We start from the raw sequence: 13,152 nt of genomic DNA, 5'->3' as shown, positions 1-13,152 counted from the left end.
GCAGGGAGTGCCTTGGAAGCGCTGCCTGGTGGGCATTGCTGGCTGGACACAAACCTCAGAGGAGAAATTCAAAGAAAGAAGAGAGTGGCAGGAAGGGACAGGGAGAGGGGTCACAATTCCTCATTTCCCCCTGTTCCAGAGCTCCTGCTGCCCAGAGAGCTGTGCCAGCTGTGCCCACCTCCCCTGGCACACCTGGTGTTGCCCCTGGGAGCAATCCTTCATCCTTTATTTTCTCCTTTATTGCTGCTGTTCCCACTGGCTCTGGGAAAAGAGGGCCTGTGACCTTTTGTCAAACCTACTGTGCAAGCCTTGGGTTTCAAACAGCCCAGGCTGCTCCATCCAAAACCTCTCTTTCCAAATGGATTTTTCCAGCTCTGTGTTTGTTGGCAGAAGATGGGCTATTAAATATACTTTCATAAATCTGATTGATGTTGCAGTGTTTTAGAGAAAATGTCCTTGGTTTTGTTTCCACTTCAAGTCCAGATATTTACTGTTCAAGACAAGGTTTGTTGTCCCCGTGACTTTCTAAGATACACAATATTTTACAGCCAAAAAAAAAATAAAATTATTTATAAGCAAGTGCATGCAAAAAGTCCAGTCAGCCAGTGCATCTACAGATGTTGAAATTGTCAGGCATCCAAAAAACCCTCTTATATTGAACAAAAACCATGTTTCTCACAGGAAAAAGAAATTATTTTCATTGCTAAGATATTACCATCAGGATCTTTTCAAATCAATTTCTTTGTATTCTGCTTAAAAGAAAAACTTTTCCATTGGAACAGATTTGATATAAGAAAATATAAAGAATGTGACTTAATAAGTTGACTTGGAAAGGATGCTGGTACTGAAGATATTTATACTTGAATCAGACTCTCAGCCCAGCAAGGAATTTCCTTCGATCCCACAATGAAATCAAATGCTTTGTTTATTACAGCAGGGTTTTTTTTTTCCTGTGGAAAATACTATGAGGTGGCAAATCCATCATCAGGGCTCCAGGGCTGGAGCAGGAGAGGGGCTGGAAGAGGAAATAGCTCTGCTTTAGACTCAACAGTGAGCCAAGAGGAAAATTCATGATCAATGAATGCATTAAAAATGGGGGGTTTTAGCCAATCATGCCCTTCAGTTGGTGACATCAGCCTGCATCATTCCAGGGTCATTTCCTCCCTGCCCAGCCCTGCTGGAGTCACTGAACATTCCCAGTGCCTTTGGTGTCCTTGCCTTTGGGCTCTCAGAGCTTGTGCTACAGGAATCACAGGAACTGCCTCACTCTTCTTCTAAATAAATCCCTCCTCACCCACTTGTTGGTCAGATAATCTCTCTATTCATGGAGGAAAAATGAAAATCAATCATATTGCTGCTGGTAGGATGGGTAAAGAGTCCACCCTCAGTCTCTTACCATGACATTACAAAATAAACTGAAGAATTTTTGTGCCCAACTCTGTATGAAATTGCCTTTTTAGGAGTTGTAGAATTCCTTGGAATTCTTTAAATTCCATTTGGGTTGTGCTGTAGTTGTCTATAACCCTACATGAAGAACATGACCCTTGTCTGCATGCTCCACTGCCCCCATAATGTCATATTTTTGGTCCTTCTGCCTCACCTGAAGGGTTTTCCTGCCTGGGTTTCTCCTTTTACTCAGTGCTGTAGGAATAAAACCAGCCTGGCTGCTTTAGAAAACAGCTGGGCCACAATCTAGGATGGAGCCTCTCACTCACTTTCCTGATACAGGAGCCAGGCCCATCCAATGTAGTGAAAATTCTGAATTTAGGGTGAATGTGATATTGACTACATTATTAGGTGAGCGTCTAGGAAATCAAGAGCCTGATGAGACACTCACAGAACAAATTATTTTTGTGAAACAGGTACAAGCTTTGGGTTGACACCTGTTCTGAAATATTTGGTGGCTTGGACATCTGTGCTGTTAAAGCTGTACATGGGAAGGATGGAAAAGATTATATTTTTGAGGTAAGAAATCCTACTTGTTTTTTTTTTCAATATCTGCCTTTACATATTACAAACAGGCAAGGAAAGAACCTTTCTGATAGCTGGGCATTGGCTTATTTGTGTTTCAGGCAAGGCTGTGTATTTTTGAGCACTGTTTCAATCATGATACAAAGCCACAGGTCCAAATTAGTGGCAAAACTTGCTGGAAAATGTAACCCTATGGATGGGAATGTCTTCTGGTGTTGGAGGAAATGTACACAAAGTGCAAAACAAAGCCAAATGTGGATGATAGCACATTTTGCCAAGCCTGATGATTTCTTTCCTGAGCAGCCTCAGCAGCTTTTCCAGGAAGGTTTATAGATAGCACCATCCCAAGGGAACCCCAACAAAATTATACCTTGCCCTGGAAAGGGAGATTAAGGATGAAGTGGAAACAACTTTACTTTTTTTTTTTGTAGCCTAAATATTGCCCTGAAGATCTAAATCCTCACGAATCAGAAGTTTCTGCTGTAGGTAATTTTGAAAAGTTGAAGTTTTTCATTTCCTTTGAGGTTTTTTTTATGGAGAAATATCATTTTGTGTAGCCATAAAACAAGTTATCATCACTTTCCTATCACCATTTCTTCAGCACCTTCCACGTTCCTAGAATTTTATTGAGGAGGTGGGCAAGGATCTCCAGAATGTCCTCACTCCAAAAAAAGTTGATAAAGCAAAATGGGAAAGCTTTTAAAAAATGAGATAACCACTGCAAATTCTGTAATGGACTGAGACTGCTACTCAACAAATCCCTTGATTTTCCATGCCACAGTCAAACATAATTTCTAAAGCCCAGAATTCTCAGAGCTGCAGAGCATTTTAATCAGGGTGCAGAATAGACCTTGCAATTAAAAAAAAAAGAAAAAGAAAAAAGAGTGGATGGAAGTGTGATAATTCCTGCTGTTGTCTGGAATCAGCTGAATTGTCCTGGAGATGGGAATGCTCATCAGCAAGGACATTTAGAATCTGTAAAAGACATTGAAATGTGGGGCTGTTTGCAAAGTTCACATCCACCAGAACATCTGAAAAAATTAGGATATCAACAGTTCTTACACTGCGATTTTTACAATGAGGAGTGGAAAGCTGTCTGCACCAAGATAGGGAGAATTTTCTCCTTTTGTGTCCTTTCAGCATGGGAAAATAAAAGTTATTAAGGCTGGCACGTGCATGGTGCACTCGAGAGAGCTGAGCAGGACAGGCAGTCCAGAAATCCTGGGCTGCAGCTCCAGGAAAAAATGAGAAAAAAATGAGGAAAAAACAAGGAAAAAATGAGGAAACAACAAGAAAAAAATGAGGAAAAAATGAGGAAAAAACAAGGAAAAAATGAGGAAAAAATGAGGAAAAATTTAGGATAAAATTAGGAAAAATTGAGGGAAAATTCAGGAAAAAATAGGGGAAAAAAACCAAACAAGGAAAGAACAAGGAAAAAAAACAGGGAAAAAACTAGGAAAAAATGATGATTTGCGTACCACTGACACCTTAATCCTGCAGAGCTCACCTGACAAGGAGCACACAGATTCCCTAATGAGTGAAATAACGTTGGCAGATTTGTTCTTGCTGATTTTCACTTGGCACATTGAGCCAGTGTCACCCACCCTGGGAGGGAATGGGAATTAGGGGAGAATTCTACCCAAGTTTTCTTCAGCTATCCAGACCAGTTTTCTGCTCTCTATAAAACTGTCACTACAGTTTTGCTGAAGAGGACCAAATTATTAATTTTTGACAAAATTATTAATTCTTATTCAAGGCCAAAACCCCCTGTGTTGTTCTGTGAAGGCCTGGGCTCTTTGCAGATTTGTAGGTGGGGGATGTAAGAGATTTTTACCTTTTCTAAACCTGGTGTGGTTCCCTGGACAAAACTGCCTCCTCCAGAGGAACACAGTGGTTCTTCCTGTCCTACTCCAAGGACCTGGCTCCCAGCTCCTCCTGGGGAGGAATGAGCTAATTAAAGGATGGCTCAGCTAAGCAGAGGGGCTGTTGGGTTGATCAGAATGAGAGCCAAGTTATGATTCTGTGTAACAGCCTCATCTCTTCATTTGGTGTCTGTTCTTCCCCCCTCAGTGGGAATTCTCAGCTGCCAAGCATCAGACAAGCTGTAGAAACAGGATTTTTATTAACACGTCACTGCAACATGCAGCAATTTAACAGCCTCCCCTCTTCTTCCTGATGAGACATCAAATCAAGGTCCATTAAACTTTTAACTTCTTAAATATACAGGCTTTTCCCCTTTTAAAATTAACACTTCTGAGGTTTCAGTACTAGAAGGAGCAGAGAATTGTTTATACTTCTGATCCCACTGAATATTATCTTTCCTGTTTCATTCTTGGAAAAGCAAAGCTCTGGGAAAGTAAATAAAAAGCTCAGAGTGGTGATGAGAGCAGTAAAAGAGAACAAATGTAAGAGAATCCTTCTGAGTGTTCTCCCAGAAGTCTCCCAAATTTTGTTTTAGATTAAATGGGCTGCTGCAGGTGTCTTTCCCACTTGCTTCATTTTGCCCTGAGCTAAGTTAAAATTAGCTCCCAAGTGGTGTTTTTGCCTTAGAAAGGATTTCAAGAAGAAAACTTTCGCTGGAAACCAGCGGAGGAAATGAAGAAACAGTGTTTGTGCACAATGGTATGGAAAGTTCTGCTCTTGGCCTAAAATTCTTCAGAAGCTCAGCTACTTCTCCTGTCCTCCCATCCAGGACAGAATTCCTCTGCTCAGCTCAGGGAAGGAGCCAAACCCAGCTGTAATCACTGATAAACTCAGAAGTCTCTCATAGTTTCTGCTCTGGACCATTGCTGTACTCGCCCACCCAAGGGAATGGCTTTGCCCAGCTCTCACTCTGCCAAGCATGGACCTTCCAAATCACCCTGATTTCATTCCCCCTTGCCCTGCACTTACCACTTATCCTGTTTTCTCCTGGAATTCCTGGGCTTTTCCTTCAGGAGGTCCATCTGTCCTGCCAGACTGACTGACTGACAGCCCAGCGTGTTCCTCTTGTCTTTCAGCATCCTGGGAAATGCCTTTTCCCCACTTTATCCACAGGATTCTTTACCTTTGCCCTTCCTTTAACCTCCCCAGCTCTGCTTTTCCCAGCCCTTCCCAAATCTCTGCCCAGCACATCCCAATCCTTGGGGCTGAGCAGCAGAGCCGGGTGTGGGAATTTCTCCCTCAAACATCACGATCACTTTGCAATTACTGATATAATTCCTCTGTCTCCTTTAGAAATCCCATCCCATTTCCCTTCCTAATTACAGAATTTCTCTTCCTTGTGTTGCCAGTCTGTCTTGTATCCCAAATTTTAGCAATTCACCTTTCCCACTAATATTTACAATCAGTCCCTGGGTGATAAAAGAAATTAATCCCAAGGAAGTGGCCACTGAAATGAAAGTACATTGATACAAAAATGTATCAAGTTCAGAGTGATATGAATTAAGGGACTGTAATTCATAGTGACCCATGTTTTTACTGGCATCTGCAAAAGGAATGTATTTGATTTTATAAATTACAGATGTCCTCTTTTTTTTTTCTGTGAAATCCTCTTAGTGGGAAACTCCAATATTTTAAATAGCTGAACTATATGCTGAACTAAAAACTGGCTGAGTTTAAATGGGATTTTAAATCTAGCACAGGCTGTAAATAGACTATTTATAAACAGAGAGCTTTGTGTATGTTTAAACTTTGTCAAATCTTCTGAGGGGGGGAAATGCCAGCCTGACATTCCTGTAGTCACTCACAGGATTTAAAATCTGTTGGTGTTGCCCAAAATATTCTCAAGATACATTTATATAAAATCAAAATATAAAACAGTTGTCATAAACTCTTGTACCAGGAATGAAAATTGACTGTATTCTGTGAAAGGAAAAGACAATACACCAAAAATCACCATATAAAGCATCCACCTGGATCTCAGCTGCTCTGCCAGGGAGTGCCACAGGTGCTCTGTTCCACATCTTTGGCCAACAATATTTGTGCCGCTGTGGCAACAAACCCAAAGATTTTAACAAGGTCAAAACCTGTCCAAGTGATAAGAGACTGATAAGGACAAATGGTTCTGGGTTTAATGCCAAATCTGTTTGAATCTGCCTCAATTTGTGACTATGCCTGAAAATTCTTCATTCAAGGAGTGTAACAACTTCTCCACTGGAGTGGCCACGAAGCTCTGACACCTCAAGGCTCCTTATTTTCACTTTTCCCACCAGTTCTGCTACACAGCATGGCAGTACCTCCCAAAGGAAGCTGATGTGTGAACTTGCAGTTGTAGAAGCACTTGAGAGCAGAAATTCAGTCCGAACCCAATCCTGCAGATCTTAATCCTGCCTAATCCTTTGGCAGGATTTATTGGAGGCAATTTATTTCACAGTCATTCCAAGTAATTGTTTTAATGCAAGTGCATGGTAAACAATGGGAGGGTTTTTTGATTGTGAAAATTTTAGCTGATGTTGGGTAAGAGGGGGGCTCATCTACACCCTATGGTGCATATTTTTAAAAAAAACCTCTCATTAAAACAGATTTTTAGAGCCCAAACATCACTTCTGCTCTGAAAATCAGATGGTTTGCAGTGAAGAAGCAAACATCCAATGCCCTTCACACCAAAACATTCTAAATTCAGTCATCATTAACACTTCACAGTCCTGGCACCAAGCAAATTCCTCTCACAAGAAACAGCTTAGGGTACAAGGAAGTGGATCTTGAACGTGTTTATATAATTTTTAAAATAGCAGTAAGTGAGCAGAAATAAATAACAAAGGACCACTCAACCTGCAAGGTTACATTTTATCCCTCTTATTGGTTGATCAACTCTTCTCTCAGTTAATGGAAAACATTGGCATGTTCCACTGAAATTTATGGTTGTTAAAAAAGATGGTAAACTTTCAAGAACCTTTCAGTGTACTTATTAAACATCTCTTCTCTGCTGTTGATGTGGCCCTAGAGTCAAAACCAGTCATTCATTTCTAAGGAAACATTTGTTCTGGAGTTCAATTATTGTGCATTGTTTACTCTGGGGTTATTTTCAAGCCTTTTGGCTGTGAGGAAGCTCGGAGACCTCCTAAATCTGAAAATCCCAGCACAAGCATTGCCAACATTTTGGTTGCCAACACACGATGCCAGTGAATCTTGTAAATGAGCAAACAGAAGAATCATGGAAATGATTTGGGACTTCAAGCTAATCCCATTATTGGAACAAAATCTTCCTTTGTCACTTAGGAAGAATTTCTATAGCTCTCACCATAGTTTGAAGAGCTCAAGCTTGATATTATTTATAAATAATAAATCCTTCCCAACTACTGCAAGGTGCAATGTTCTTCTAAATCCAAATATCCCTTTAAACATCCAACTTCTGTGTCTAATTCCTAGAAATCCTTGAAAACCTAAAAGAAGGAAGGCAAAACTCCGTTCTCTGTTAATAAAGGAAATGTCCTGCGGAGGCTGGGGGATTGAGAAGAGTTTTGCTGCCTCTAAATGCCTTCCACCTCAGGAGGGATGCACACAATGTGGGTGTGTTCCTGCTCTTCAGACTGATCTCTGTGCACCCTCAGATAAAATTCTTCCACCCAGACCTGTGGGAAACACCAGAGTGCAGCACTGCAGGTGACATGGACATGCCCTGATGCACATGCAAAAAGAATTGCAATTTCTCAAAAGTGAATGAAATCCTATTATTTTTCCAAGTAGGAATGCCCACTGTCCTTGTGCATAATAGCTGGGGTTATGTTATGCTCTTATTTCCCCTGAAAGAAAACACAGATGTGGCAGAAGTGGATACACTGGAGAAATAACAAATATTCTGAAGAAATAACAAATATTCTGGAGAAATAACAAGTGCTTGGGACTAACTGAAGTGGCAGAATTCAGTATTGGTTTCATTCATCAGAATGGGTGTGATAAATAACCACAGAGCATCATTAACCTGTCATGTTTAGAGTGGAAATGTGCCCATTTTTATCTGCCTCTCTGCCATCCTGCTTTCTCTGTAGAAATCCTTCCCTGTTCTTTGCAGCCACACTACTTTTTAATAAAGGTTATCAATAATAACAATGTGTAATTCATTAAAAACTTGAAAAGTTTTAAAGTTTTTTATGAATCAATAAGGATCCAGATCTCCCTAGCAAAACTCCACAAAGTGCCAGGGAACTGAAGTTTAACTCTGCATCTCCCTGGGGGAATTCAGCTCCTGGACGTGGAGTGAGCCCCAAAATCAGGGAAGGGAGGAAAGCTCAGCTGAAATTCCTGCAGATCACTGCACAGCCTGAGAAATCTCATTGTCCTTGTCAACCCTGTGCTTCCTCTCCCTGTTCCCAAGGTGTGTGCCCAGGTGTGAAGATTTTTCTGGAAGGTTCTTTGGTGGGAGATGGGGAGGGGGAAGGCATTGCAAAGTTGCTGTTCTCTCGTTTATTTTCTGCTGGAACACATAATGTCTGTAATTCTTGTGTACTTCTGCTAAAAGCACTGCTGTGAATGCACAGCCTGCCCTCCTGCAGGGGTGAGCAGGATTTCCCTCCCAGCACTGATGTCCTGTTGCATTGTGCAGGTGATGGACTGTGCCATGCCCCTGATTGGAGAGCACCAGGCTGAAGACAGGCAGCACATCACCGAGCTAGTCGTAAGCAAAATGAACCAAATGTTGTCCAAAACTCCTATTCCATCTCCTCAGAGACCCACTGCCACTCAGCAGCCTCAGGTAGGATAAGATTAAATTTAAATTCAGTTAAAATACAGCATCTTGCTCTATCATTTTAAGCACAAAGTTTTTTGGACACCTGTGGAACCTCAAGGATTTGGGAACTTACCAACACATTTTATCAGTTTGTTCTATTTCAAAGAGATTTCTCCAGATAGAATAAAGATGTGCAAGTATTGCTGTGTTTTTACTTGTGGGTTCAGGGAATTACCAGGCTCTGTACTGTTCCCTTTCAGTCCCATATATAAAATATCATGGAAATACTGAGAAGCAGTGTCATAGAAAATGCTTGCCTTGAAGATGTCAAAAATAATACTGAATAATTCTTGTTCTTGTGAGAAATTAATGAGGTTATAATCTTTTTTTAATGTGCTGCAATTCATGAAAATGCCTTAGATGTCTAGGAAGCTCCTGAAATATGTTCAGCACAGTAGAAGATTCAGTTAAAGTAGAGCATCTTGGTCTATCATTTTAAGCACAAAGTTTTCCTCCAAGAATTTGGACACCTCAAGGATTTGAGAGCTTACCAACACATTTTATCAGTTTGTTCTATTTCAAAGCTATTTCTCCAGATAGAATAAAGATGTGCAAGTACTGCTGTGTTTTTACTTGTGGGTTCAGGGAATTACCAGGCTCTGTACTGTTCCCTTTCAGTCCCATATATAAAATATCATGGAAATACTAAGGAGAACTATCACAGAAAACCCTTTTACTGAGGATGTCAAAAATAATACTGAATAATTCTTGTTCTTGTGAGAAATTAATGACATTATAATCTTTTTTTAATGTACTGCAATTCATGAAAATGCCTTAGAAATCTAGGAAGCTCGTGAAATATGTTCAGCACAGTAGAAGGCATGGGCCAAAGTTTGCAAAGAGATGCACATTTCACTTCTTTTATCTTGCATGGCCTGAGAGTTAAAGTGTGTGGATGAAGAATTCTGCCCCTGGCCCAGCTGGCTTCCAGGAACCACCTTTGTGTTTCCATTTCCATGCTTTTAAAACATGGGGTTTATTGGAGTGATCCTTTTAATAACTTTGGGGTGTGTGGTGTTTTTGTAAAAGAACAGAAAATTTGGGAGAGGTGTGCATTTGCTGGCTGGAATTGGATGGGTTAAAGAATTAGGTGGAATTAAATAGCAGCCAGTAACAAGTGCTGACCCGGGGGATCTGTACTTACAAAAGGGTCTATAAATCCCTTTTTCTACCAGGACTGAGGGGCAAGGGGATGGCTTTAAGACATTTAGATTAGACATCAGTTCTTTAGAATGAGGATGGTGAGGAACTAGAAGAGTTTGTGGGTGAAATAGAACCAAATCCACCCTGCCCATGACCTGGGAAGGGTTTTGGTGCTGCCCTGGACCTCCTCACTCCACAGGCATCAGCTGAACACCAGAACCAGCCAAACTGTAAGCCAGGAATTACCAAGCCTAAATAGCTAAATACCAAGCCTAAATCAAGGATCTATTTTTGCTCCCAGCAGGCTCCACACCAGGTAAACAATTTGAGAACAATTTTGTGGCCTACCTCAGACAGACCAGTTCTTGAGGCAGAGTGACTAATTTGTTCTTCAAATACCTCATCATGCTTTAAGATATAAAAATACCCCGTCCCACATGAAAAAATAAGTGGTGTGGCTTCTATTTATGTTGCAGCCACTTGAAACTAAGCACAAAATTGTTTCAGCCACAGAACCACATACAATGGAGAAGTTTCCATCCAACATGACTCAAGTCCATTGTAAAAAGGGCACTGAGAGGGAAAGAAGGGGAAAAAATAAATCACCTTTTGCCAAAATAGTTCCTTTTAGGAGCAACAGATATTAAAATGAAGCAAAGAGGCAAATTTAGAGTTATCCACTTAATACAAGGCAACATAAATCAAAATTTAAAGTATGTAACAGACACACCTGTCACAGGAATAGATTCATATTTGATATTTCACATTTTGGGGGAAAATGTAAGGTCTTGGATAGGCTGTCCTGGATTTCAGAGCAGCCAGGGGAGGAGCAGGGCTCACTGTTACTGCTGTCATCCAAAGGAGCTGGCTGTTGGTTGGATGTAAATAAAATTCCCAATCATTCCCAAAGAAAACCTGCCCACCTGAGTCCAGAATGAAAGCAGGATCCAAGGACCATCTTTAGAAGGTTCCTAAATTCCTCAGTCATTGCTGCCGCTCAGCATGTCCATGGAAAGGGGTTTTTGCTCTTAAACCAGAGTTTGGGATGAATGCAGAGACAATATTCTGGGATGGTGGAATTCTGGTTGGTTCTTTTTAGTTTAGGTTATTCCTGAAGGATTCAGCCCTTGCTGATGGCAACAAGATGTTATTCCACATTAATCTTCTTTTTCTTAGCCTACCCTTACATTATGGATTGCACTTGAGCAAAAAAAAAAAAATGCAGTGAAAACCGGAGATATTCCTTCAGAATATTTGCAATATCTGTTAGCTTTCCTCCCAGTTAACCAGACTCTTAAAATTGGCCTTGTTCTACCAGTTTAGGGCAGGTAAAGGGAACCTGATTTTCTGCTGAAGATTCCATTTGCAAATACCCATTAATCTTCCCAGCTTTAGGGAAAATCATGAAACACGTTTGCAGAACTTAAAGCAGATAACTCCTCATGCACAGTTAATTTTTAGCTGGGTTTTGCTGAGAGTAAAATCAGCCTGTTAAAACAAAGCTGCCCCTTTTACTTTTGAGCAGTCTTTCCTAATGTAAGAAATTATTTCCCATTCTTGAGAAACACCCAGTTCATCTGCAGGGCAGAACTGCCCATTCCTACAGGTGACACAAAATGCAAAGCCACTGATTTATCCCAAATCAACTCTGTGCACGTGTAGAAACCAAAATACTGGAGATATCAAAGAGTAATTGCTGAGTTTTGCTGCTTCTGCTTTTAAATGAGCAGTCTATGCTCAATAATGCAGCTCCAAGTGTGCCAGGTTCTGAATCTCTTTATTTTCTGGGGGTTTCAGAAGTGTTTCTATTTTAGTCCAGACTGGGTGGACTGTATATAAAAACATGCCTCAATTTCTAAATGCCCACAGTGGTCAGCCCCACTCCAATTAAGCATCCATCAGGAAACAAATCAATGATTGGGAAAATCAGCCTTTGTTTGGCACTGGGCAGCCAGGTCCTGGTGGGGATGGTTGGTCCTGCAGTGCTCTGGCAAAGCTCTCCTGTCACAGTGCCAGGGGCAGCAAATTCCAGAGGGAAACCTCACAGGGCAGGGCTGGGATTGTTAAACCCTTTAAACCTGAGATATCTGAATGGGGAGATTTCTTCAATATGGGTTTTCTATGATATTTGTTTATTTATCTGCAAACTCTTGCCCAGACTCTGTAGCAAGTTCTGCTGGTGCACAGAGGGCAGAGAAGTTGGGCAGGTGAAGATTTGGACTCCCAGAAATTCTACCTGTTGTGGTAAAAAAATCTATCAAAATGAAGCTGTTTCTGTTATTTAAATCATGATCATTTGTTTTACCCCACACCATGCTGAAAATGGAACTTTATCTAGGAATATGATTTTAAAAGTTTGCCATAAACAAACCTGCTCTACTTGAAGGCAACAAAATTGTGGATTTTCCATATTTTCTAACCTCTTTGACTACTTTTGACAGATCTTTAGAGAAGCCTCTTTCAAATTTTCCCTAAAAATCAAGAAAATAGGTTAAACCACCCAATGACTCTGCTCTGGGTTTGCAGAGCTCATTCCTTGACCATTACATTTGTGTATAAAACAATAAAAATGGTCAAACACCCGCTCAGAGCTGCCTGTCAGGGCCTGAGGTGATTTGTGCTGGAGGAAATTCTGCAGAGAAAATGACATTGTCCATGAGAATCACCAAAAATGCAAATGTTTATGGGCGTGTGAGCAGCTGAAGCTGAGGGAAATCCTGTTAGGGAAATGCTCATTCAGTCCTGTTGCATTACCCATGAAAGAATAAGGGATTTATTTCCTTAATGGAAGGAAAGAAGGAAGGAATTTGTGCTCCAGCGGCACAAGATCCATGGCCTGATGTCATCACAGAGAGCAGAGCATTCCCAGCTACATCCTGGTTCTGTGTGCTGTCAGAGAAAGGAGCGGCACAGTGCTAATAAACCAATTATAATCTGTGTATTCTCCATTCCCTGACCCTTTCTATGCTGGAGTTTATCCAGTTTTATTGTTCCATAGCCAGAGAGAAAACTGAACCACACGTGGACATAGTGTAAATAACAAAAGTGTGAATTCCAGAGAGAAAATCAATCCATCAGCAAACTCCCTGTTCCTGCATTTCCATAGGAGCAGCCGCAGTTCTTTCACTTCCATCTCTTGGATTTAGTGGAATTTTTTATGATGAGCAGCAATTTGCTTCCAGTCACTGAAGTTTTTATGATGACCAGAAAATGCAGTTATTTGCTTTGGTCTTAGCTGAAGGGACCACATTTAATTGGGAAGGATCCCCTCATGGAGTTATTTGGAAATGGAGAATTCAGCATTAGTCCACTGTCCATAAAAGTCCTTT

General features: G+C 40.9%; 1 protein-coding gene across 1 annotated transcript in view; it reads left to right on the top strand.

The window, feature by feature from the left end:
• SYN2 (synapsin II) overlaps positions 1 to 13,152 on the top strand; it is a 187,686-nt gene that overhangs the window by 155,529 nt on the left and 19,005 nt on the right. Inside the window, 2 exon segments of the mRNA XM_030956650.1 lie at positions 1,863 to 1,965; positions 8,495 to 8,644. Coding sequence (XP_030812510.1) covers positions 1,863 to 1,965; positions 8,495 to 8,644 — 253 coding nt within the window.

This window comes from Camarhynchus parvulus, chromosome 12 (genome assembly GCF_901933205.1).
Source record: "Camarhynchus parvulus chromosome 12, STF_HiC, whole genome shotgun sequence".
Lineage (NCBI taxonomy): Eukaryota > Metazoa > Chordata > Aves > Passeriformes > Thraupidae > Camarhynchus > Camarhynchus parvulus.
The sequence above is the reverse complement of the archived record's forward strand: the minus strand, read 5'-3'. Positions and strand labels throughout refer to the sequence as shown.